Source organism: Aethalodelphis obliquidens, unplaced genomic scaffold (genome assembly GCF_003676395.1).
Source record: "Aethalodelphis obliquidens isolate GAN/ISIS:26980383/991018 unplaced genomic scaffold, ASM367639v1 scaffold72, whole genome shotgun sequence".
In the NCBI taxonomy this organism is placed as follows: domain Eukaryota; kingdom Metazoa; phylum Chordata; class Mammalia; order Artiodactyla; family Delphinidae; genus Aethalodelphis; species Aethalodelphis obliquidens.
In genome coordinates, this window is record NW_020838016.1 from 224,209 (window position 1) to 247,054 (window position 22,846).

Here is a 22,846-nt window from a genome sequence, read left to right on the forward strand (position 1 = left end):
AATTTCTATTTACTTCTGACTAAATTCTCATTTATTTCAATAGTGCACAGATAAACTTGAACGAGATAGGTTGATCATCTTCCTTAACAGATTGATCCTTAATAAGGTACAGTATTTTGCATAAATATGCTATTATTTCCAAGTTAAGTCACATGTATGTAACAAAGTAAATGATTACAGTTTGACTTAATTATCAAGACATGGTTCTTATCTTCTCCTTTTGCTCTCAACTCTTGAAGGGAAAAGTTTTTGCCAAATATTCATTTTTGAAACCAACACTGACTTGCTTAATTTTATTCTCACTTTTAGTAAATAATGCAGATGTTTTTAAATGAAATAAAATGAGTAAGCCCTAGGAAAATTTAATTTGAATTATAATCTCTTACAAACTTCTAAGAAATTACCAGTTTTTATCTTGCTTACAAAAACAAACTGGAACTTTAAAAAGTTTTTTAGTGTACTGGATTCTATTTCTGAGTACAGAATATTTATTAACAAAAAGACATTGGAAAAATGCAGGATAATTGTAGAACCAGAGAGTTTATCCTGGGTGTTATTCCCGCCAGGCTTTAATTTGTTTATTTTTATTTTATTTTGTTTTGCTCAGAATATATTTAAGTAAAAATTCTTTTTTAATTTAATTAATTAATTTTCGGCTGCATTGGATCTTCATTGCTGCACATGGGCTTTCTCTGTTTGTGGCGAGCGGGGGCTACTCTTCGTTGCAGTGTGTGGGCTTCTCATTGTGGTGGCTTCCCTTGTTGGGGAGCATGGGCTATAGGCGTGATTGCTTCAGTAGTTGTGGCACGTGGGCTCAGTAGCTGTGGCTCACGGGCTCTAGAGCGCAGACTCAGTAGTTGTGGCGCATGGGCTTAGTTGCTCCACAGCATGTGAGATCTTCCCAGACCAGGGCTTGAACCCGTATCCCCTGCATTGGCAGGCAGATTCTTAACCACTGCACCACCAGGGAAGCCCAAGTAAAAATTATTTATATGATCTCTCTGTAGTATAGTTTTGCCTTTTTAATTTTTATCTACATTTATGCTTCCTTGAACACAAAATCCTGAAAATACTGAGTAATACCAGTTATGTGCCAGTTTTTCCAAAGAGATTCCAAATATTCTCTTCTTTGAGAGCCTTTTAGGTAGTAGTATCTATTGGAGAGAAAGATTTTAAATTATGTAAACATGTTTCTGTCTTTCAGAAAAATGTTAAGGACCTTATGGATTCAAATGGAATTAGAATCCTTGTGGACTTGCTTACCCTTGCACATCTCCATGTAAACCGAGCTACAGTACCACTGCAAGTATGTATGCTTACCTAGATTTTATAAGTTTAACATTCTTTGAGTACAAATTTAGGATTAAAAGAATCATACAAATCTGAAAATATGTCAGGGTGTCTGGCCGTGAATCTCCTTCTCTGATAACTATAATAGTACTAATGCCTGGGAGATTAAGTCACACACACAAAAAGTGAAATAACCAAAATGGACAATGATGATCCAGTTTTATTTTTCTGATGTCTCTTTTGTCTTTTAAAGTAACTGCATCTCTAATGTGGCTTATTTTGAGGCAATATGTCCTTTAGGATTTAAACTGAATCCATCAGTTATGTAACTAGAACATTCAGCATTGACATCCACTGAGAGTATACTTTGCCTTGAGGAATCTGGAGGCCTTATTGAAACCAGCCAGTAAGAGGACAGAGCTGCAGGTCTCTACCTAAAGGCCTCTTCTGATACCTAACTTATAGAAGGGATCTATACTTGGCTCATTGGTGTTAATGTTAAATTTTTGTTTAATCTCCTTCTTTGAGGAGATGTGTCATGTTTTGGCAGAATTGTGTACAAAAGTGCTATCTGAATATTAGGACATGGCATTTTCTATTATCAGGTACAAATAATAGTAATCATAATGCTTGCATCGTGTTATAGTGTACCAGGTACCGTTCTGGTCCACATAATATATTAACTCTTTAAACCCCACAACAGCCCTCCCATTTTACAGATGAGGAAAGTGAGGAACAGAGAGACTAAGTTTGTTGTCCAGGGTCACCTAATAAAGGACAGAGCGAGAGTTAGAACTCGGAAGTCTGTGCTCTTAACCACTTTCCTATAGCTGTCTATATGAATCTAACTAAAAGCTGATGGTAATGAGGGTATTTAAAATCATGTTTTAATAAAATATACTAAGTACATAAAAATTCTATCCTAGATTCTTATAAACATCGGTATATGAAATTATAAGAATTATCTGTCATGAGGGTAGTAAATTGAAAGTAAGTGTTTAAAACCACTAAAAACTTTCCTGTTAGCATTTTAACTCTTTGATCTCAGGCATTTATTTAAACTTCTAGTTGGAGTGAGTTTTTTTCTTTCAAAAGAACTTTAGTATTTTTGAGCATTGTGGTTTTGGTTAATGGTATATGTTTGATTATATAGCTATTTGCAGTATTCTTTGCTACTAAAATTTTAGTGTCCTGAGAATTTATTAATGACCATCTGGAATATAGATGCCTTTGAGTTTAGCTTAGATTGCCAAGTGAATTTAGGAAACTGTTTACTTCAAATGCATAATAAGGAAGTAGCATTTTTGGACTATTAGTTTAGGCATCTAATCCTTAACTCTTAAGATTGGGTCACTTAAAATTTTAGATGGATTTCTAAAGAAATATAAACTCAAGAAATTAGTACTGTGTAACTTTTTATGACATCTGCCCCCTTAGATTTCTGCCTTGAAAAATAACTAAGTATTTTTAAAACTTAGAGCAATGTAATTGAAGCTGCTCCAGATATGAAAAGAGAGAGTGAAAAGGAATGGTACTTTGGCAATGCAGACAAAGAAAGGAGTGGCCCATATGGATTTCATGAGGTATGTGTTTGGGAGAAACTTTTCATGGAAGTCTTAGTCATTTTTTATATCCTCCTGATAGCACATATAGAGATGTGGAATATTTTAAATCTATGATTTGATTTACTGTCATCAGCTCCAAGGACTCTGCCATTCTATTTCCACATAAAGGACGAGATGACTTGTATTTCTAGACACACATACACACAAAATCATGTCTTCAAATCTTACTGTTTAAAAGCTATTGTTATGACACTGCTAATTATTAGAGAAATACAAATCAAAACTGCAATGAGATACCACTTCATACCAGTCAGAACGGCCATCATTAAAAAGTCTACAAATAACATTTGCTAGAGAGGGTGTGGAGAAAAGGGAACACTCCTGCACTGTTGGTGGGAATGTAAGCTGGTACAGCCACTGTGGAAAACAGTGTGGAGGTTCCTCAAAAACCTAAAAACAGAGTTGCCATATGATCCAGCAATCCCACTCCTGGGCATATATCTGGACAAAACTATAATTCAAATAGATATGTGCACCCCTATGTTTATAGCAGCACTATTCACAATAGCCAAGACATGGAAACAACCTAAATGTCCACCAACAGTTGAATGGATAAAGTAGATGTGGTACATATATACAATGGAATATTACTCAGCCATAAAAAAGAACAAAATAATGCCATTTGCAGCAACATGGATGCAACTAGAGATTGTCATACTAAGTGAAGTTCATACTAAGTGAAGTAAGTCAGAAAGAGAAAGATACCATATGATATCACTTATATGTGGAATCTAAAATATGATATAAATGAACTTATTTATGAAACAGAAACAGATTCACAGGCGTAGAAAACAGACTTGTAATTGCCAAGGGGGAGGGGGAATGAGGGGAGGGTTGGAGTGGGAGTTTGGCATTATCAGATGCAAACTAGTTTATGTAGAATGGATAAACAAGGTCCTACTGTATAGCACAGGAAACTATATTCAATGTTCTGGGATAAACCATAATGGAAAAGAATATAAAAAGTATATATATATAACTGAATCACTTTGCAGTATAGCAGAAATTAACACATTATAAACAACTATACTTCAATTAAAAATAATTTTAAAAATTAAAAATAAAAGTTATGGAAGTAGCACTCAGGTTTTTAATGACTTTTGTATAATAATTATGTTAAGCTATAATGCTTCTTTATGGTATGAACAGGTAAGTTTTAATATACAGTCTTAAATTCATTGAAAATTGCCTATACACTCCAAGGGCAATTTCCATCTTAATTAACATCTGGTGATGTTTGGTCCTGCCAACTTGGCTTCCAATTCTTGACTTCCCAGGCTCAGTCGGAATTTAGTCAAAGATAGTTTTATAGAAGACCAGCCTTCCACTTATATATAATTTGGTTGCTTTATACTCTGCCTATGGTGTTTATTCTTTCCAGTGTTCCTTATGCTCTGCAGTTTGGCCAACTAAATGGTTATTTTCTGATATTAGCAGCCAAATTTGAGTTCCTGAAGGCCTGTCAACAGAAGTCTTTTGCTTTCTAATAGTGAATTTGTATGTGTATTTCATAGTTCAGTTTATATTTTCTGTAAAATAGAAAACATTAGCAAACCTTTTCATTTTGTTTGGTCTGCTTGTAATAATGATGCCTTCCATTCATTTAGATGCAAGAATTGTGGACCAAAGGAATGTTAAATGCAAAAACCAGGTGCTGGGCTCAAGGCATGGATGGATGGCGACCACTTCAGGCAATACCCCAGCTTAAGTGGTGTCTGTTAGCCAGTGGACAGGCTGTACTAAATGAAACTGACCTTGCTACCCTTATATTGAACATGTTGATCACAATGTGTGGATATTTTCCAAGCAGGTAAAATGTAATTGAACATTTCCATGGTTAACAAGGACTCTAAAACATCTTGTTCTCCCCATTTGTATGGGTGCTTGCTAAGGCATGGGATTGTTCTAGTGACTTAGAGCAAAGGTTTTCTATTTGTGGCTTTGGGGGAATGCTGCTTTGGATTTTGGAGCTTTTTGAAGCAAGATATAAGAAAATAATTTGCAAATTTTATTGATAAAGTAAGCTAAAAAGCAACTTTCTCTGGGAAACTTCAAATAATGTTACAAAATTGAGGCTTACTAGCAGCTCTCTAGCAACAGTAACAATTGTCATATTCATTGAATCAGGTATGAAAGTTTTGAAATGAACACTCTGTGATTCATAGACCAGTGGTGAGTGCCTAGTGACTGCTCCTGATCTGTCAGGTTAGCCTCTCCTGGTTTAAGAACATGAGTCTAGGCCCACATCTTGCCCCGCTTGACTAGTGAAGGTGAGACTTTGTTATCCAGTGATAGTCATAATTATAACCCTTGCATGGAACTTTTCAATTTTTCAAACTTTTCAGTCAAAATTTGCATATATATCATCTTGTTTTATTACTATAGTAAAGATACTTTGTGATGGAATTTAATGAGTAATTGTTAATTTTATAGCATTCGAGGCTTTTATAGTTCCAGTTCTCTTTAAAATTCAGATCAGGCTTAAAAACATACAATTAGTATTTAGAAGTAATGTAGCACTAAAATTGAGGCTACACTTGGAAAATACTGAGAGTAGTTAAATTAAGGTTTACATTTATTGAAAAAGTTTGATATGCCCTTTGGGGGGAATATCCACTGACAGTGTGTTGGAAAACACCAAGTTTAAATAATAAATAAGAGTCTCTGGCTGTTCTAGGGTACTGTTTTTCAAGGAAATCTTTTGGAAGGAAATGAAGTCATATTAAGCAGCCAAATAGATTTAAACCAAAATACCTAATCATGTTCCCAGCTGTATGAGAGCTTAGTCTTCATTAACAAAAATGTAAGGTAACATGCTTCATGCCTAGTAGAATGTCATATGCTCTGAACATACAAATCTTAATAAATATATTAAATGTTGACCATAAAAAAATGTTTTTCTAGGGATCAAGATAATGCCATCATTCGACCTTTACCTAGAGTGAAAAGGCTGCTGTCAGACAATGCTTGCCTTCCCCATATTATTCAGGTAAGTTACTTTTATGTTATAAACTAGGAACAATATTTTAAGAATCATTTTCCCTTATTTAAGTTTATTGTGAGCCCCAGTCTTTGTCTTATTGTAGTATGTTCCATTTTCAAAAGGCCTGAATTATACTTACCTCACTTACTCCTAATTGAGTTGATATTCTGAATATACTGTGGAAGGTTGTGTATCCAAGAGCCTAGACATGGGAAGCTTCCATGCTCCAGAATTATTCTCATAAGGTTTTATTTATTATCTGTTCTTAAAATCACAACATTGTAATAACTGAAAGGTGACAGTTTGTGGTGCATGTTGGTGTTGTTAGGGGTACTGGGAAGCACACCAGCATCCCACAGATGTGGGCATGGTGGGTTATATCTTAAGAAATAGTTACAGCAGTCTTGTCAGCTTGCCTCAGAGTATTTGAGTCTTAGTTATATGTTATCATGGATAACAACTAATCCAAAGCATTGAGTTGAAATTATGTAGGATATACTAAGTATCTTTTCTTTCTTTCTTATTGTTATTCTGCTCTTTGGGAATTAAGCTACTTAAACTCCAGATGAGCCCTAAGTCAGGTCACAGAGATGTCAGGTCACTGTTTCTCTCCTGTCTATAGATTATTCTGTCAAATCTAATTTTTTTATATTAACCACACATGGTGTGGCTTTAAAATATGTCAGTAACTTGTGCCATTTGTATCTCTCAGTTGTACATTGGTGTGAAAAGGGAGAGGAGAGTTACTCAGTATATTTTTACATTCACCAATAGTGAAAGTCACTGGTAATGAAAAAGGCTTCTGAATATGACAGTACCTTATCAACTTTTAAAAGAATTTTCCCGAACTTCTGTTATTTAAGCATACCAGCATTTCAACATTTGTGCGCTTTTCTGTTGTGGGCATTTCTTTTCAGAGCCTTAATTGAAAGCCACTACCACCCTGGCCTGTGTGTGTCTGCAGCTGCATATGTGAAGTGGTACAAGGAGAGGGATTTGTTCCCTATCCCGGCCTCTCTCCTGTAGAGAAAGGACCATGCCTAGAAAATCTGTCTCTCCCAAACATTTTCCCAAGACTTATGAAACTGAAAGGAAAGAAGCAAGGTTGAATTTCAGGCCAGGGAGGATTGACTGAAAAACAGATTTTAAGAGGTGTGGTCAGTGTAACATGAAACTTTGGGGGGAAGATCTATTTTAATTAACAAAAATTTTTAATAGTAACTGAACAAGTAGGAAGATTGAAGAAATTTAGTGATAAACCTAGCTGCTTTTAACAGTATATGCCTCCCATATTTTTTTATACTGAGTTCAAAAAAACATTTCTTAGAAGCTGTTTTTGTTTTCACTTAATTTTCTATATTCTGGGAGGCCTTATTCTTGCTAAGCACAGTTAGGCAGTTGTAGCGGTTTTTAGGAACATTATCTATCTACATTGCTTGGTACAGATTTCTGTACATCATTTGACTGTAAGAGCAATCACCAGTTTTACCATCTGATACAGCTTCAGAATTTTTGGAGTCGTCTAAGATACAGTGAATGAATGTCCTAGGTTTTCTGATATAGTCACAATTTCAAATATTCTAGGTTGTTGCCTGTTAATTCCTGTATTTTTGTTAGAGTGATATCGAATCTTAAACACAAACACCATTAACACTGTTATTATATCTCAGTTTTTCTTTTGTAAAGTATATCATAGTACTGTTTTACTATGTATAATCTAAATACTTTGTTGAATAGGTAAGACACCAAAAACAGAGAAATTTAAATTACTTACTTAAAAGACATATGGCTATTCAGTCTCATACACTGAATCTAGAACTTTGACCCCTAATCTGAGCTAGTACTTATTCTTGTTATTGTAATTTTTTACTGGTAGCATTTGACTCCAAATTGGGAATTCTTCAGAAGTAAGTGTTTATACGAAATTGAAATGCCACTTTTATTAAAGAAATTTAATAAGTTTTATCTTATCAGGTGTTTAGTCATAGCAATACTGTATGCTTTTTTTTTATTAGCCCAGATTCATTCCAGTGATCCCAGATAGTTCCTTCAGTATTGCTAGCTCAGATTTCTGTAAACCACATATCTTGGTACTTTCTGGTAGTGGCACTACTGGTATTTGGTTACCCTCTTGCCTTGTACCTGCACTTGTAGATCTGTTTTTTAGTGCTGTTTCACTGAAAGCTGTTCTCTGCTCAGCTCTTTTGAGTTCTCAGATAGTCTTCAGAGGATGCTTCCTTTCAAATCAACTGACCTGAAACTAACCCAAAGGGTAGCTACTTTTTTTTTCTTCTTTTGTCATTAACAGAGAAATCCATTCAGGAAGATTCCTGCACAGGAAATAATTTTATCTATAATCATGACAAAGCAGCTTCAGGCATGTTTGCACTTTTTATGAATAAGTTTTGATCAATTCTTTATTAATATTTTACTATCTCTGCATTAAATGCTATAAAATATTTTTCAAATCTGTTTAGAACCTGGTAGACAGCATACTGAGTCTGATTTTTATTTTGTTACACTACTTATGAGAAACTGTAACCCCAGCACATGAAATGCATAAACCTAAGATGAATGGTGATGTTGCAAGTTTTTTACAGCCCAATAACCAGACATTTTATTTCGTTTTTTTTAGCTACTGCTGACCTTTGACCCTATCCTTGTTGAGAAGGTTGCAGTTTTGTTATATCGTATTATGCAAGATAACCCACAGTTACCTCGACTTTATCTTAGTGGAGTATTTTTCTTTATCATGATGTATACAGGTTCCAATGTGCTTCCTGTTGCTCGGTAAGAACTCTAGTGATAATCTATTTGAAATTACTTGAATTGTACATGGACAGATTTATTAAATTAGTTTTTTGTGAGCATATCATTGTATTTATTAAATTTTTCTTTATAAGAGCTGTTTATATATGTCTGAAAATTTGAAAGTTAGAAGAATAGGGGAGGACTTACCTGGTGGCGCAGTGGTTAAGAATCTGCCTGCCAATGCAGGGTACACGGGTTCGAGCCCTGGTCTGGGAAGATCCCACATGCCACAGCGCAACTAAGCCCGTGCACCACAACTACTGAGCTTGCACTGTAGAGCCCACAAGCTACAACTAGTGAGCCCACGTGCCACAACTACTGAAGCCGTGTGCCTAGAGCCCGTGCTCTGCAACAAGAGAAGCCACTGCAATGAGAAACCTGCGCACCGCAACAAAGAGTAGCCCCTGCTCACCACAGCTAGAGAAAGCCCACGTGCAGCAACAAAGACCCAACGCAGCCAAAAATAAATAAATTAAAAAAAAAAGAATAGGGGAAAAATTATTCTGAATTACACCATTTTACCACATCTAACATAAGAATTGTATCATCTAGTATTTTAATCATACAGATTTAACTATATTCATATTATATACAGTTTTACATTTTGCTTTTTTCTTAAAATTGAGTAATTTTTTAATATTAATACATAACTGTAATATGACCATAATTTAAATTTTTTTCTAATTCATTTAAGTTCTTGCCTTAATTAGAAATTAAACTGTTTGGGAATATGGATTTACAAGTTGCCTTTTGTGGCTCTTATTTACATATAAAAGATGTGGTCTTAAACAACAAGGTCATACTGTATAGCACAGGGCACTGATATTCAATATCCTTTGATAAAACATAATGGAAAAGAATATTAAAAAAAGAATGTCTATATGTGTATGAGTCACTTTGCTGTACAGCAGAGACTGGCACAACATTATAAATCAACTATTCTTAAAAAAAATCTGGTCTTAGAAAACTGAGGTTACTAAATCTAAATCAGTTCCTATACCTGATAAGTAATTTTCTTTTTCCTAGATTTTTGAAGTACACACATACCAAACAGGCTTTCAAGTCAGAGGAGGTAAGGCAAATTAATCCTCTGAATACGTGACTTAATACTGGGGAAGCTGTCTGGGCACTAAAGTTTACTTAGCTGTGAATTTTCCTTCCTTCCTTTCCTTATAAGCACTTGAGGGCAGGTATTGTTTTATTTTTTGCATTCCTTGTGGTACCTTGCACATAGAAAGTTTACGCTAATATTTTTAAAATGAAAATAAATGTTGCCTATTAGAATTAATAATTAAATTGTAGATACGAATTATAACCTGGCATTGCTATGAATATAATTTGTTCCCTTAGTGTAAAATTTACATTAGTAATGTTCATAAATAATTCAGTATATACCTGAGTCTCATATAGTCAGCTCACATTCAGTAAGACTTCCACCTTCTTTTTGTTCATATCCCAACATGTTAGAAGTGCTAAGTTTCTTTTTTGAAGCTACTTAATTCTTCAGGTGCTCTCAAGTATTATTGCCATTTTACTGGGGAGGAAAAGTAGGAATCCAAAAAAAAGATAAGACTTATCCAGGTAGCTCTGACAAAATGTAGCTTTATACCTGCATTTTACAGAGATATTTATTGTAAACACATAACTGAATTGTGTTTGAAATTTTGTTAGGCTTTTCATGGAACATTGATTTTCATATTTTATTAAGAGCAGAATAAACCAAAACTAGACCACTGTTTAAGAGACTAACCAAGGAATGTTACACCAGTCTGACAACAGACACAAGACCAAAACTGCATGTTTTATAGAGAGGCCAGTAAAGCCCTAGAAAGTTATCTGTCTACAGTCTAATAATACTAAAGTGATACCCATGGAAGTATGATTTCCATAGCTTTATGCAAATAGAAAATGAGAATATAAAGTTTTTAAAAAATTTGCCCCTATTGTTACCACCTTAATGTAACATTAGGCACTTTTAATCATTCTTTTTTTTCCTTTTTTTCTGTGAAGTTATGCATATGTAATCTTTTTCTTCAAATTTTATAATATGAGAAACTATATACATCATTTTCCCTAACAATATTTTGAATTACAGCCAAACAATATTTGTTTATAGCAGAACTCTAGATGTAGGAATTATGAAATAATAGTATTCTAAAGAAGAAGCAATTCTTCACCCCAAAGTTTAACAGATAGTCAGTTTATGGCTTTTATTAGTAAAAAGCCTGAAAATATTCATCATCTAATTTGTCTTTGCACTAAGTGGTAAAACCATGTCTGGATTTTTTCCCCCCTGTCTCTCTGTCAGATCCTAGAAGAATAAAACATCCTCAGTTTGCCTAGAAGGAAATAAGAAAAGTATTCATAGTCTTTAGGAATTTTTTCCATCAGGTAAAGAAATGAGTTTAAAATTTTAGCATGATAAATATGAACATTACCCTGACTTCATTTGGCCAGTCAGAGAATATGGAGTTCTTAGTACAGTTAATTATAATTACTTTGTATAGAAATACTCCATCTAAATTCTAGCCACATTTCATGAGGATAGGCTCTTTAAGATCTCAATTTTTCTGGACTTATTTTTGAAAACAGAAGCAGGTGCAGGTGGGAACTACAGCCAACGATGTAACACAGAATAATTGATGTAAATCTTTGCAGAGTCTTCCTTGTGTTGTTCATTACTGTTATACATGGTCAAAGGCTAATTGTGCTAAATAATGTTGGCAACACCTGACCGATGAGGAGGTTAAGGCTACTGCAGGGTTAGAGCGGGTAGTTCCACCTTGGAGTTCATGCCAAGCCAGTTTATACCAGACACCTTGCACTTCTCATTTTGCCATTTTTCCATCTAAATTTCAAAAGCATAAAAGCAGTATGTTCCAGTTATTCTCCTTTCTTAAAATGTTCTCTAACCCCAATTCATTTATTAGAAAACTGAAAGATAACTTTAGTGTTTCTGATTACGTTTTGTTTTTTTTTTTTTTTAAAGACGAAAGGACAAGATATTTTTCAGAGAAGTATACTTGGGCACATTCTACCAGAAGCAATGGTTTGTTACTTAGAAAATTACGATGCTGAAAAGTTTGCTGAGATTTTTCTAGGAGAATTTGATACTCCAGAAGCAATCTGGAGCAGTGAAATGAGGTAAATAGCCAGCTGATTGTATTTTATACACAGAATCTTTGCCTCTTCCCATCTGGTTTGACTTCTGTGAAAAGATTTCCTTTCACTAGTTACATAATCTAAAGCTACAGTAGTCATTGGTGCCAAATCAGGTGACTGCTGTTGACAAGGCCCTGAGCTTTTTTCTGTTCTAAGATGATTTGACAAAATTACTGTTACCTTAATAGAGCTTTATATAAGGGTGGAGCCTATTACCACTGGTGCTTTTAGACAATGAATTAATATCTATGTAAGAGATATATAGGAATAAAATCAAGACACTCCTTCTGGGTATTTGGAAATAGAACTGTACCCCACTAATTAAAAACTATGCCCACATGGAATGGATCAGTCTAGAGATACCCACAATCATTTTAGAATGAGGGCTCCCTAGCCAGCACATATTGACCATAATCTGGAGGTTAGCAGGAGAATGCCATAGGAAAAGCCTGTTTCCACCAAGAAAAAGGAGAGGCCCAGAAGCAGATGTCAGTGTCCAGGCAGGCACTGTCCAGGAAAGACTCGGCAGTTAATGGTTCCAGTGTCAAGTCTGGCTCTCTGGAGAACCCCTTGGTCTTCTTAGCTGGATGGCAGTTGATCTTCTGAGTCAGTTACTCACTCTTCTTTGGCTGACTCATACTCACAATGCCACCTGCTCGTCATCATTTGGCTTCTCTGATAGGTTGACCTACAGGCTTGGCATATGCTAGCCATCAATTTGAATATATTCTGTATGAATATTCATATAGAAAATTGAAAATTTTCAATTTGAAAATTGAAATTTCATATTGAAAATATTCATATTTTTCATTGGGAACAAATGTATAGGAACATGAATACGTTTATTACAGTTATTCTGTATAATATTTTTCTCCGGAGATTGGTTAGTATGAGTCTCTCATCTAAAAGATGTAGCTCTCTGTATACTGAGCAAATCAATTTTCTGCTTAGCTGAGGGCCAGATCCCAGGTTGTGCTACATTAACTAAAATAAAGACCAGGCAGTGAGCTTCTTTGGGGTGATAGCTAACTTGATTCTGTGGCTGTGCCCTCATGCATGCAGATTCCATACCATTTGACTTTCTAATGACTGAATTTTCAATAAGAAGGACTGATATTGTCAGCCTTTTTCTCTATGGTCTTCTTTATAGATCATATTACAAATAAGTTTATATGCATGGAGTGTTTTTACATAGTAAGTTTAGAATACTCTGAGTAACATTCTTACAAGCTCTCATTTTAGGCCAATAACTAAGTTATTCTGAAGAAGATCCATTTAATTACCTTGAATGATTACCTGTCTTAACCTTTTCTTTAAAATAGAATAAAATAATGCCTTCATAATGCTTGGAGACTTTTCTAATTGTAGGCGCCTTATGATAGAGAAGATTGCTGCCCATCTTGCTGATTTCACACCTCGTCTTCAGAGTAACACAAGAGCACTTTATCAATATTGTCCCATCCCAGTTATCAACTACCCACAGCTAGAAAATGAACTATTTTGTAATATTTATTACCTCAAACAACTTTGTGATACATTCCGGTTTCCAGATTGGCCAATTAAAGACCCGGTAAGTCAGCAGATTAATTTTTGCCTTCTTAAACCGTAAAAAAACCTCTAATCACTTCTGGGTATTTCTTCTTTCTGTGATAAGAAGGATAATAGCTTTCTTAAATATTCCTCCTTACTTAAGCACTGTGTAATTCTTTCTTAAATATTCCTCCTTACTTAAGCACTGTGTAATTCTGAGTGTAGTTCAGTACATTTGGGTAAATCCCAAACTGAAAGAGTTTTTTCAGGGAGCATAAAAGGACTTTACAATCTTGATCTTTTGTGACAAAAACAAAACAAACTCAATTTCATGTATATAATACAATTACATACTATAATACCTTGGTGGAAGCTCATCTTTATAGGAGATTCATTAAGCTCACAGATGCTGGAGTTAGGCAGTCTGGGGTTGAGTTTCAGTTTGGCCATTAATGGCTCTGTATGTACATTCAGTGTACCGCTTGACTTCTCTAAGCCTCAGTTATGGTAATAGTACTACTACTACCAATAGCAACTGTTTCATGTGGTGGTTGGTAAGATTAAGTGAGAATTCATATAAAAAAACACAGCATATTCCTGGCACACACTGGAGGCAGTAAGTGTGACTTGCACATTTGTATAGTAGTATCTGCTGTCGCAGTGCCCTTGGGACCCGTCCAACTTGAGCCCCTGGATACCTAGTGAAAGCCTGGAATAAAGTAGGCCTGGGTGCCCCTGTTGGTCTGTTACTATAGCAGAGGTTTTACCATTACCCTTACCATCAGAAGACTTAAGAACAATTGCCATTTGTACCACCAGGCACTGCCTCTTTACAGTGCAATGACCAAATGAAGGCAGGTAGACACTGCTGCTTGTTCCGGATTCAACATGAGATAGCAGAAAAAGTGTGGGCTTTTTAGTCAGACCTAGGTTTGAATCCAGCTCCATCACTTATTAACTGTGAAGTATGCAGCTGTCTCTCAGAACCTCAATGTTTTCATGTATTACTGAAATTTTATATAAGAATTAAATCTGCAGTCTGTAAAGCACATACCTTCTTGGCACATAGGCATGCAGCAAATATTAGCCCTCTTCTTCTCACCCCTACCCAGACTCCCTTGTGTTCACTATCCCTTATGTTTGTTTGAATACCAGTATACCAGTAATTATGTTAGATCACCTTGAGAAGCATGCGATCATATACTGCTTCCTCTCTTACTACAGTGAATGCTAATTCCAAAGTTTTCTGTACTTTCTGAACGTTTCTTTAACAGTTAAAAGTAGAGACAGGGCTTCCCTGGTGGCGCAGTGGTTGAGAGTCCATCTGCCGATGCAGGGGACACGGGTTTGTGCCCCGGTCCGGGAAGATCCCACATGCCGCGGAGCAGCTGGGCCCGTGAGCCATGGCTGCTGAGCCTGCGCGTCCGGAGCCTGTGCTCTGCAACGGGAGAGACCACAACAGTGAGAGGCCCGTGTACTGAAAAAAAAAAAAAAAAAGTAGAGACAAAAATTGGCAGAGAATTAAAATATCACTTTAGGGACTTCCCTGGTGGTCCAGCGGTAAAAGAATCTGCCTTACAATGCAGGGGACGCGAGTTCAATCTCTGGTCAGGGAACTAAGATCCCACATGCCACGGGGCAACTAAGCCCGGGCACCACAACTACTGAGCTCTCGCGCCTCAAGTAGAGCTCACGTGCTCTGGAACCCGCGCACCACAACTACGGAGCTCATGTCCTCTGGAGCCGCCTGTCACAACTAGAGAAGCGAGAAACCCGCACACCACAACTAGAGAGAAGCCTGCGTGCTGCAGCAAAGGATCCCGCATGCCTCAACGAAGATCCTGTGTGCAGCAACTAAGACCTGACACGGCCAAAAATAAATTTAAAAAAAATAAAATAAAATTAATAAATAAATAATAAAATATTACTTTTAAAAAATATAGCCCCATAACAAATACCTTGCTATCTGACCATTTAACAGTGCTAGAAGGTGATTTTGGTTATTTGTATTTTAGAAAGCTGTTAATTGGTTAGCCTAGAAATGTCAGTTGAAATAAATACAGCACAACAATTCTGTAATTTAAAAATTATATTCTGAAATAGTTTTACTTTAATAGATATAAATTTTAATTCTCTGTCTTTAAGGTTAAGCTTCTAAAAGATACCCTTGATGCCTGGAAGAAGGAAGTAGAAAAGAAGCCACCTACAATGTCAATAGATGATGCTTATGAAGTGCTTAATCTCCCTCAAGGACAGGGACCGTGAGTCATTTTCAGTATCATCTTCCTCCTTCTTGCAGTTTGTGTTATACATGAGGAAGAGATTTGACAACAGTGTGTCTAGGATCGTAAATGACAAACGTATAGGAAAGAATGCAGATTTAATTTATCATCAGTGAAGTTTTATAGTAGAATAGATATGTTAGAGAAAAAGTTTAAAAGACATTTTAAGTATAGACTGAATTTGTTCATTTTTGACAAGGCTGATAGTTAAAATAACTTAGAATTATAGTTTGAAGTGACAATTTGAAAAGTTAGTTTAAAATTCTTAGTTCTTCAAAACCTAAATATGGTTTTGTAATTTGAAGTGAATATGGTAACCTTGCATAGGGAATGTTTAGGTTTTATCTTTTATGTGTAAAGATAACACATAGGAATCATCTTACTTAAATCTTACTGGGTTTAATTTGATATCTACTATATGATCATATACAGTAAAAGTAAGATTCTTAAAATATCATTTTAGATGATTGTGTAAGTACTTTCTTGCACCTTACTTAAGCACTTTTAGATGATTTTAGATGATTGTGTAAGTATTTTCTTGCACCTTACTTAATTCATGAAACAGTTTTCCTATTTTGTAGGCATGATGAGAGCAAGATTAGAAAAGCTTACTTCAGACTTGCACAGAAGTACCACCCTGATAAGAATCCAGAAGGGAGGGTATGTACTGCCTTTGGAATTAGGGCTTTGGGGTTGACTTACTTTTGCTTTATTACTATTTCAGGCAGAGGAAAGATACGCTCATCTTATGCGCCAGTGTCTGCCTCATAATATATGTCCAGTATATGTTTAATTAACCTCTGACCCACGTGCCCAAGTTTTCAGCGTAAATGATCTTCTCTCATTTTATCAAAAGGACTACACTGTGACTAGTAACTTTTGGGTTTTATTCTCTTTCCTTACCCATGTCGGTTTGAGAATTAACTCTAATGGGCAGTCACATGAATAACTGAAAATTAGGATATGGGTGAACTTAATTCATTTGTAGTGATGCCATTGCCACCCAGATTGCTTTGGGCAATTTATTTTTTTCTAATGACATCCAACTTCATATCACTCTTAATGAAAAAGTAGAAAATTTGCTTCAGACTTAAAGTCATCTGCTGCCAGCATTCCCTGATCTTGTCTTTTCCAGCTTCCTACTACAGCGCCAATGGAGATTCATAAAAGATAAAATCAGACAAGGACCAATAAAAACAGTACTCATAGTTTGTTGCTAGAAACTTGGAGTAATTTCCACTGATTCAGGGCTAGTGTTTTTTATTAGAGACAGGCAGTATTCCTGAATAGGAAGACAGCATTGAAAAAATGTCACTTTTATATGTTTAAGGCATTTTTAATCAAAAGCCTAGGACATTTTTTGAGAAATCTAAAGCAATTCAAATTCATCTGGGAAAGAAAACAATCAATATAGGAAGAAATTTTGAAATTAGAATTAAGTTGCTAAACTTAAACTACCAGATATTAAAATACTCTATAAAACTGCAATAGTAAAATAGTATTATATTGGCACAAGGATCAACATATAGATAAGGAACATTATAGTATAGTAGTTTAAGAGCACAGATAGAGTCAGACCTGGGTGTGCGTCTTAGCTCTGTGAGCAATGGGCTTTGTGACTTTAGGCAAGCTAACATCTTTAAGGTGAGGTTAATAAGGGTACACACCTCACAAGGCTGTTTTGAGGATTAAGTGAGATAATGTATGTAAAGCATTTAGCACAGTGCCTGCCATAGTGCTCAAAAAACAGTAGTTCTTATCATAACTATTTTTGTAACAACTCAGAAACTATCTCTGGTGTGTATGAGTTTAATATGACATATATGGTATAAGCTACTGAAGAATAATTTTCAGTAAATGGTACTGAGATCATTGAATAAGTATTTGGAAAAAAAAATTGTTTCACCTTAAAAGTATACCACCTATATTACAGTTGGAATGAATCCCTTTATGTAAAAAACAAAACAAAATAGTAACCAAAGAATTTACTGGCAAAATACAAATCATCTGTGTTCTAAGTTGTAATTCGAGATGTTAACAAAAGTTAATTGTCTTTGGTTACATGCAGGATATGTTTGAAAAGGTAAATAAAGCCTATGAATTTTTATGTACCAAATCAGCAAAAATAACAGATGGACCAGATCCAGAGAATATAATTTTAATTCTGAAAACACAGAGCATCCTCTTCAACCGTCATAAAGAAGGTAAGGCATGTGTTATTCTCAAATTTTGATTTACCCTCCAGCTAATTCTACCATGCTTCTTGTTTCTGCAGCCTATTTCTAATTATTATTGCAAAAGACTCTTAGAATTGCATTTTAGATATAGTAAAAGAGTAGTTTTCTGTAGTTAGAATAGTTTACATTTCCAACCAGATTTCATTGTTCCGTCCTAAAGTACATTTCTGTTCTCTGGAGGTACTTGGTTAGTTTTTGTCTTTAGCCATTTAGCAGTAAACATATTAACTGAGATATAAAATGGACCTGGCATTTAAGGATCATTAAATGTCTTTTATAAGACTGTACCTATCCATAAACCTCTAAAGGCTGAAAACACCAAGAGTGTTCTGGTTTTTAAAAAGCAACAGAAACTTTTCAAATGATCCTATATATCCCTTCACACCTCATTTCCTGTGGTAGCTTTCGAAACCCTCTGATCCTGTGGGACAGTTTGAAAAATTTATAGATAAAATAGGTGTGATTTTGTAACCAAAAGTGGGATCCAGCTGCTCACCATTCAAAAGCCAATAAAGAGGCAAGGTTGGTGGAAAGGAAAGTTTGCTTTATTTTGGATGCCAGTAATCAAGGGGGTGGGGTGGAGGAAGGGCAGCTGCCTGTTCAAAGGCTGATTCCCCCCACCCCAAACCAGTGGGCAAGAGGTTTTATAGGCTGAGGGAAGGGGCTACATGCAGAAACAGTCCAGTCAGCTCTGACAGTCATCTTAAAATTGGTCATGTGGTGGTCTGACCAGTGTCATCTTGATTGCTTTAAGTACAGTTAGTCTTCAGTTCCAGGGTCAGTTTGTTCCCATTTCCTTGAGGCCACTTCTCAGAATTGTGGCAGCTTATGTCATGGCTATAGTCTGGTCATCATGTAGTTAACTTCTTCCACCTGGTAGGAGTTTTCAGTATCTATAAGACAGCTCACAGGACATGGCTCAGAACATTATCTGTAGCCTTTGAGGAGGAACTAAAGGTCCTTGACTTTGCTTAATGACTAAACTATTATTTGGTCTCCTTTGACTGTTTGCCTTTGTTTCTGTATTTCCTCACTTCTCTGATTAAACTTATTCTTTGGCTAAAGTTTTTGCACAGGTGGAGGACATGGAGGGCAAGGACCATAGGGTCCTGCTCTGTTTCAATTTCAGGATACAGGTTATTGGAAATCTCCAGCATGTTTTCAGGGCTATTTAGTAGCAGCCAGAAAGCTAGGAGCACGTTGAGAATTTTTAAGACTCTGTTGAGGGTGGGAGTTGGGTTCAATATGGCATGTGTCCATTGGCTTGGGAACTAAACTTGTCTTACACACAAAGTGGGAGACCCATTTGCTCTATAGGATGATGGGAGAAAAGAGAGGACAGTGGGGATCTGAGATAAGCAGGAGTGTTGGGTAACTGAAGACAAGTAGGGTTCCAGTTTAAGTATTGGAGGGGACAGCGTAGGGATTGAGCAGCTTGGTCATTAGAGAACAGTGATTAATTGATTCACTTTTGCATATGAACTCAACAGAAAACATTTGTAAAGCATTTAGTTATATGGCATTTATCACTAATCAGAATGAGTTTAAAGAAGTCTTTTTCAAACCATTGGTTGTTTTTTGATGGCTGGTAAATCTATATTAGCCACAAGGTGCAGTTGTAGCTCATCATTGGTATATTATCAAGGTCAGAATGTTTTTTCAGGCTGTCTTCCACTTTTCCCAAAGGGGGTTTATACTCAGTAAGTTGGGATGGGGGTCCTGATCTGATAGAACTTAACATTAATTCACTCTTCTTCTTATGTATGTATGTGTTAGGACTACTGGGACCAGTTCCAAGGGGCTTTTTTTTTTTAAGCCATCTTAGAAATGAGTTAATTTAAAGCAGATTATTTGTCATCTTCAAAAGGCAAAAAGCTTTATGCTGATTTCAAGTGGGATGACAGAGATACTTATAAAGTCAAAGCCAATTAATTTACATATTTCCACCTCATAGGTTAGTTTAAAAAAAAAAGAATGAAAAGAACAGGAATTGAGCACCAGTATATTTCAGATTTCACTTTTAAATTTGCTTGTCAAAATATGGAATTAGCCAAATACAGTTAATAAATTAACTTTCTATTTTGTATTCATAGTAACAAATTATATTCAGTATTTTCAAACATTTATTTTATGATAACTGGTAAAATAGGAAAGTACTCCTGTTATTCAGAAAGCAGAATATAAAATATTCACTCATTTAAATCAAATGTTTCTATCTCTTTATAAAGAGGTATGGGTCTCTGGTGCATTGGCTATGTCTTGCTGTCTGTGATCAGGTGAAAAGTTATAAAGATCACATGGACAACATAGAAAACATAGATATTTTGCAAAGGATCAAAACCACTATACACAAAGTTCAGTTTTAATCTACCAGAAAATACTCTTTTTCTAGTGGAAACATTTTAGAAAAGTCCACCAAACAAGTTTGCTAGTTGAAAAGATCCAAGGGATTTGTACTTGGTTTAATTTCTTTTTATAAACTAGAATTAGGAAACATTTAAGATGTTGCATATTTTAATCTCTTTTTTTTTGGCAACATAATTGAAAGTAGTGTCAAAATTAACTTAGAACCATGATTATTTCAGATTTACAGCCTTATAAATATGCAGGCTACCCCATGCTAATTAGGACAATAACAATGGAAACTTCAGATGACCTCCTTTTCTCAAAAGAATCACCATTGTTGCCTGCTGCTGCAGAGCTGGCTTTCCATACTGTTAACTGCTCAGCCCTCAATGCTGAAGAGCTCAGAAGGGAGAATGGAATTGAGGTAATATGGAATGACCTTTGTCCTTGTCTTTAAGCTAGTTTAGGCAAACTGTATGTCTCTTAGCAATAAATAATTCACCAAGTACAAATACAGTTGATACAGTTTCTTTAATTTTTTGCAACAGATAACAATATTCTGTATATTATAATACCAAAATTAAAATAAATGGAGCTTTATTTCACAACGTGAATTGGAGAATATTGGATTCAAAATTGGTGAGCTTAATATTACTTGCAAAATAGCATAGTGGGATGCTTAAAAAAACTTCAGGGTCCTTTGTTTACTTGTTTATTTAACAAATGTTAATTGAGCAAATATTTCTTTGCCAAGTTTCAGATATTAAAAGGTTATTAATGTTTTATCCCTACCAGAAAAGGCTTTTCAGACTCCAACTCAAAATGGAGAGTTGATGGCTGTCTTCTTTTTCTGCAGGTGTTACAAGAGGCATTTAGTCGCTGTGTGGCTGTCTTGAATCATTCTAGTAAACCAAGTGACATGTCTGTACAGGTAAGACTAAAACATATGGTTCCAAGAAAGTTACGCTAGACTAGTAGTTCAGACTTTAACATCTGTAAGAATCACTTGGAGGGCTCATTAAAACCTGGGTTGCGGGCTTCCCTGGTGGCGCAGTGGTTGGGAGTCCACCTGCCGATGCAGGGGACGCGGGTTCGTGCCCCGTCCGGGAGGGTCCCACGTGCCGCGGAGCAGCTGGGCCCGTGGGCCATGGCTCCTGAGCCTGCGCGTCCAGAGCCTGTGCTCCGCAACGGGAGAGGCCACAGCAGTGAGAGGCCCGCGTACAGCAAAAACAAACAAACAAACAAAAAACCTGGGTTGCTGAGCTCTGCCTCCCAGGTCCCCTGCCCACAGAGTTTCTGATTCAGTATGTGTGGGGTGGGGCGTGAGAATATGCTTTTCTAACAAAATTGCCAAGTGATACTGATGCTGTTGGTCTGTGTATCACACTTTAAGAACCACTGTGCTAAATCATACGTAATCTGTTGGCTTAATTTTTTTTTACCCAGTTTCAAACATTTGTCATTTTGCCATTTTTATTTCACTTATTTTCTATCCCCTTCCTTAATTTCCTTCTCTACCTCCCTCTCCCATCCCTAGTGTTTTCATTGGCTTTTTTTCTGTTGAATTCTTTAATAGAAAATCCATCAGGAGTTCATTAAGATCAGTGTAGATGCATCTTTTTATGTGGCCTTTTGTTTATGCCAGCAAAATTTAGAATATAAAACAATCGAGTACAGGCTTTTGAGTTTCATCCTTATTTTTAAGTACAGTACATTATTAGAATTCTGGACAAAAATACTTTATTCCAGAGGTTGGCAAACTTCTTTTTATAAAGGGCCAGAGAGTAAATATTTGAGGCTTTCAAGTTATGTACAGTCTGTTGCATATTTTTATTTGTGATTTTTGCAACTCTTTCAAAATGTAAAAACCATTCTTAGCTTTCTGGCCATACAAGAACAGGGTTGACTTGGCCTGTTAGCCTTAGCGGCCATGGTTTGCCAACCCTGCATCTATAGGGAATCTTAACCAGAAATACTAATAATTCGATAGAAATGTTCTGTTTAATTTTGGAGTGTCATATATACCATTAAGCATTATTCACGAATCTCCGCTGATTTGATTTCCACTGTCTTAAATAAGGAATGCACATGTGACCTTTTTTTTTTCTCTCTTATGTTGTCTGCAGGTGTGTGGACACATAAGCAAATGCTATAGTGTGGCCGCTCAGTTTGAAGAATGCCGAGAGAAGATCACAGAAATGCCTGGCATCATCAGGGATCTCTGTCGGGTGCTCTATTTTGGCAAGGTAGAGGTCATCTTTACCACTTTCTGGATTCAGTCAGCAGTGGGTTTTCTTGTCAAGTAGCCAGTCCCCAATTTATTAACTAGTTGTTTTCCTAAAAGTATTTTCAAGTAAATTACATTTTTCACTAAAGCCTTGCTGTAAATGGTGGCTTTTGTTCCTGGGCTGGCCCACAAAGAGTAAGACTAGAGTGACATATCTAGAGGGAAGTTGGTCTCATGTGAATATTTGAACAGAGGCAAGGAAGCAAGAGAGAAGACTAGACTAAATCAATCTAATGAAAGTAAAGGACCACGTAAAACCCGAAACTTAAGAGTTGAGTCATTGCCTGGTGGAA

General features: G+C 35.9%; 1 protein-coding gene across 1 annotated transcript in view; it reads left to right on the forward strand.

Moving 5' to 3' along the window:
- Positions 1-22,846, forward strand: part of DNAJC13 (DnaJ heat shock protein family (Hsp40) member C13) — a 128,123-nt gene that overhangs the window by 65,208 nt on the left and 40,069 nt on the right. The window contains exons 24-38 of the mRNA XM_027091650.1: positions 44-106; positions 1,205-1,306; positions 2,769-2,873; positions 4,523-4,725; positions 5,820-5,904; positions 8,534-8,688; positions 9,736-9,781; positions 11,699-11,853; positions 13,240-13,441; positions 15,547-15,662; positions 16,265-16,343; positions 17,752-17,887; positions 20,506-20,690; positions 21,123-21,197; positions 22,393-22,512. Coding sequence (XP_026947451.1) covers positions 44-106; positions 1,205-1,306; positions 2,769-2,873; positions 4,523-4,725; positions 5,820-5,904; positions 8,534-8,688; positions 9,736-9,781; positions 11,699-11,853; positions 13,240-13,441; positions 15,547-15,662; positions 16,265-16,343; positions 17,752-17,887; positions 20,506-20,690; positions 21,123-21,197; positions 22,393-22,512 — 1,827 coding nt within the window. The remainder of the gene's footprint in view (positions 1-43; positions 107-1,204; positions 1,307-2,768; positions 2,874-4,522; positions 4,726-5,819; positions 5,905-8,533; positions 8,689-9,735; positions 9,782-11,698; positions 11,854-13,239; positions 13,442-15,546; positions 15,663-16,264; positions 16,344-17,751; positions 17,888-20,505; positions 20,691-21,122; positions 21,198-22,392; positions 22,513-22,846) is intronic.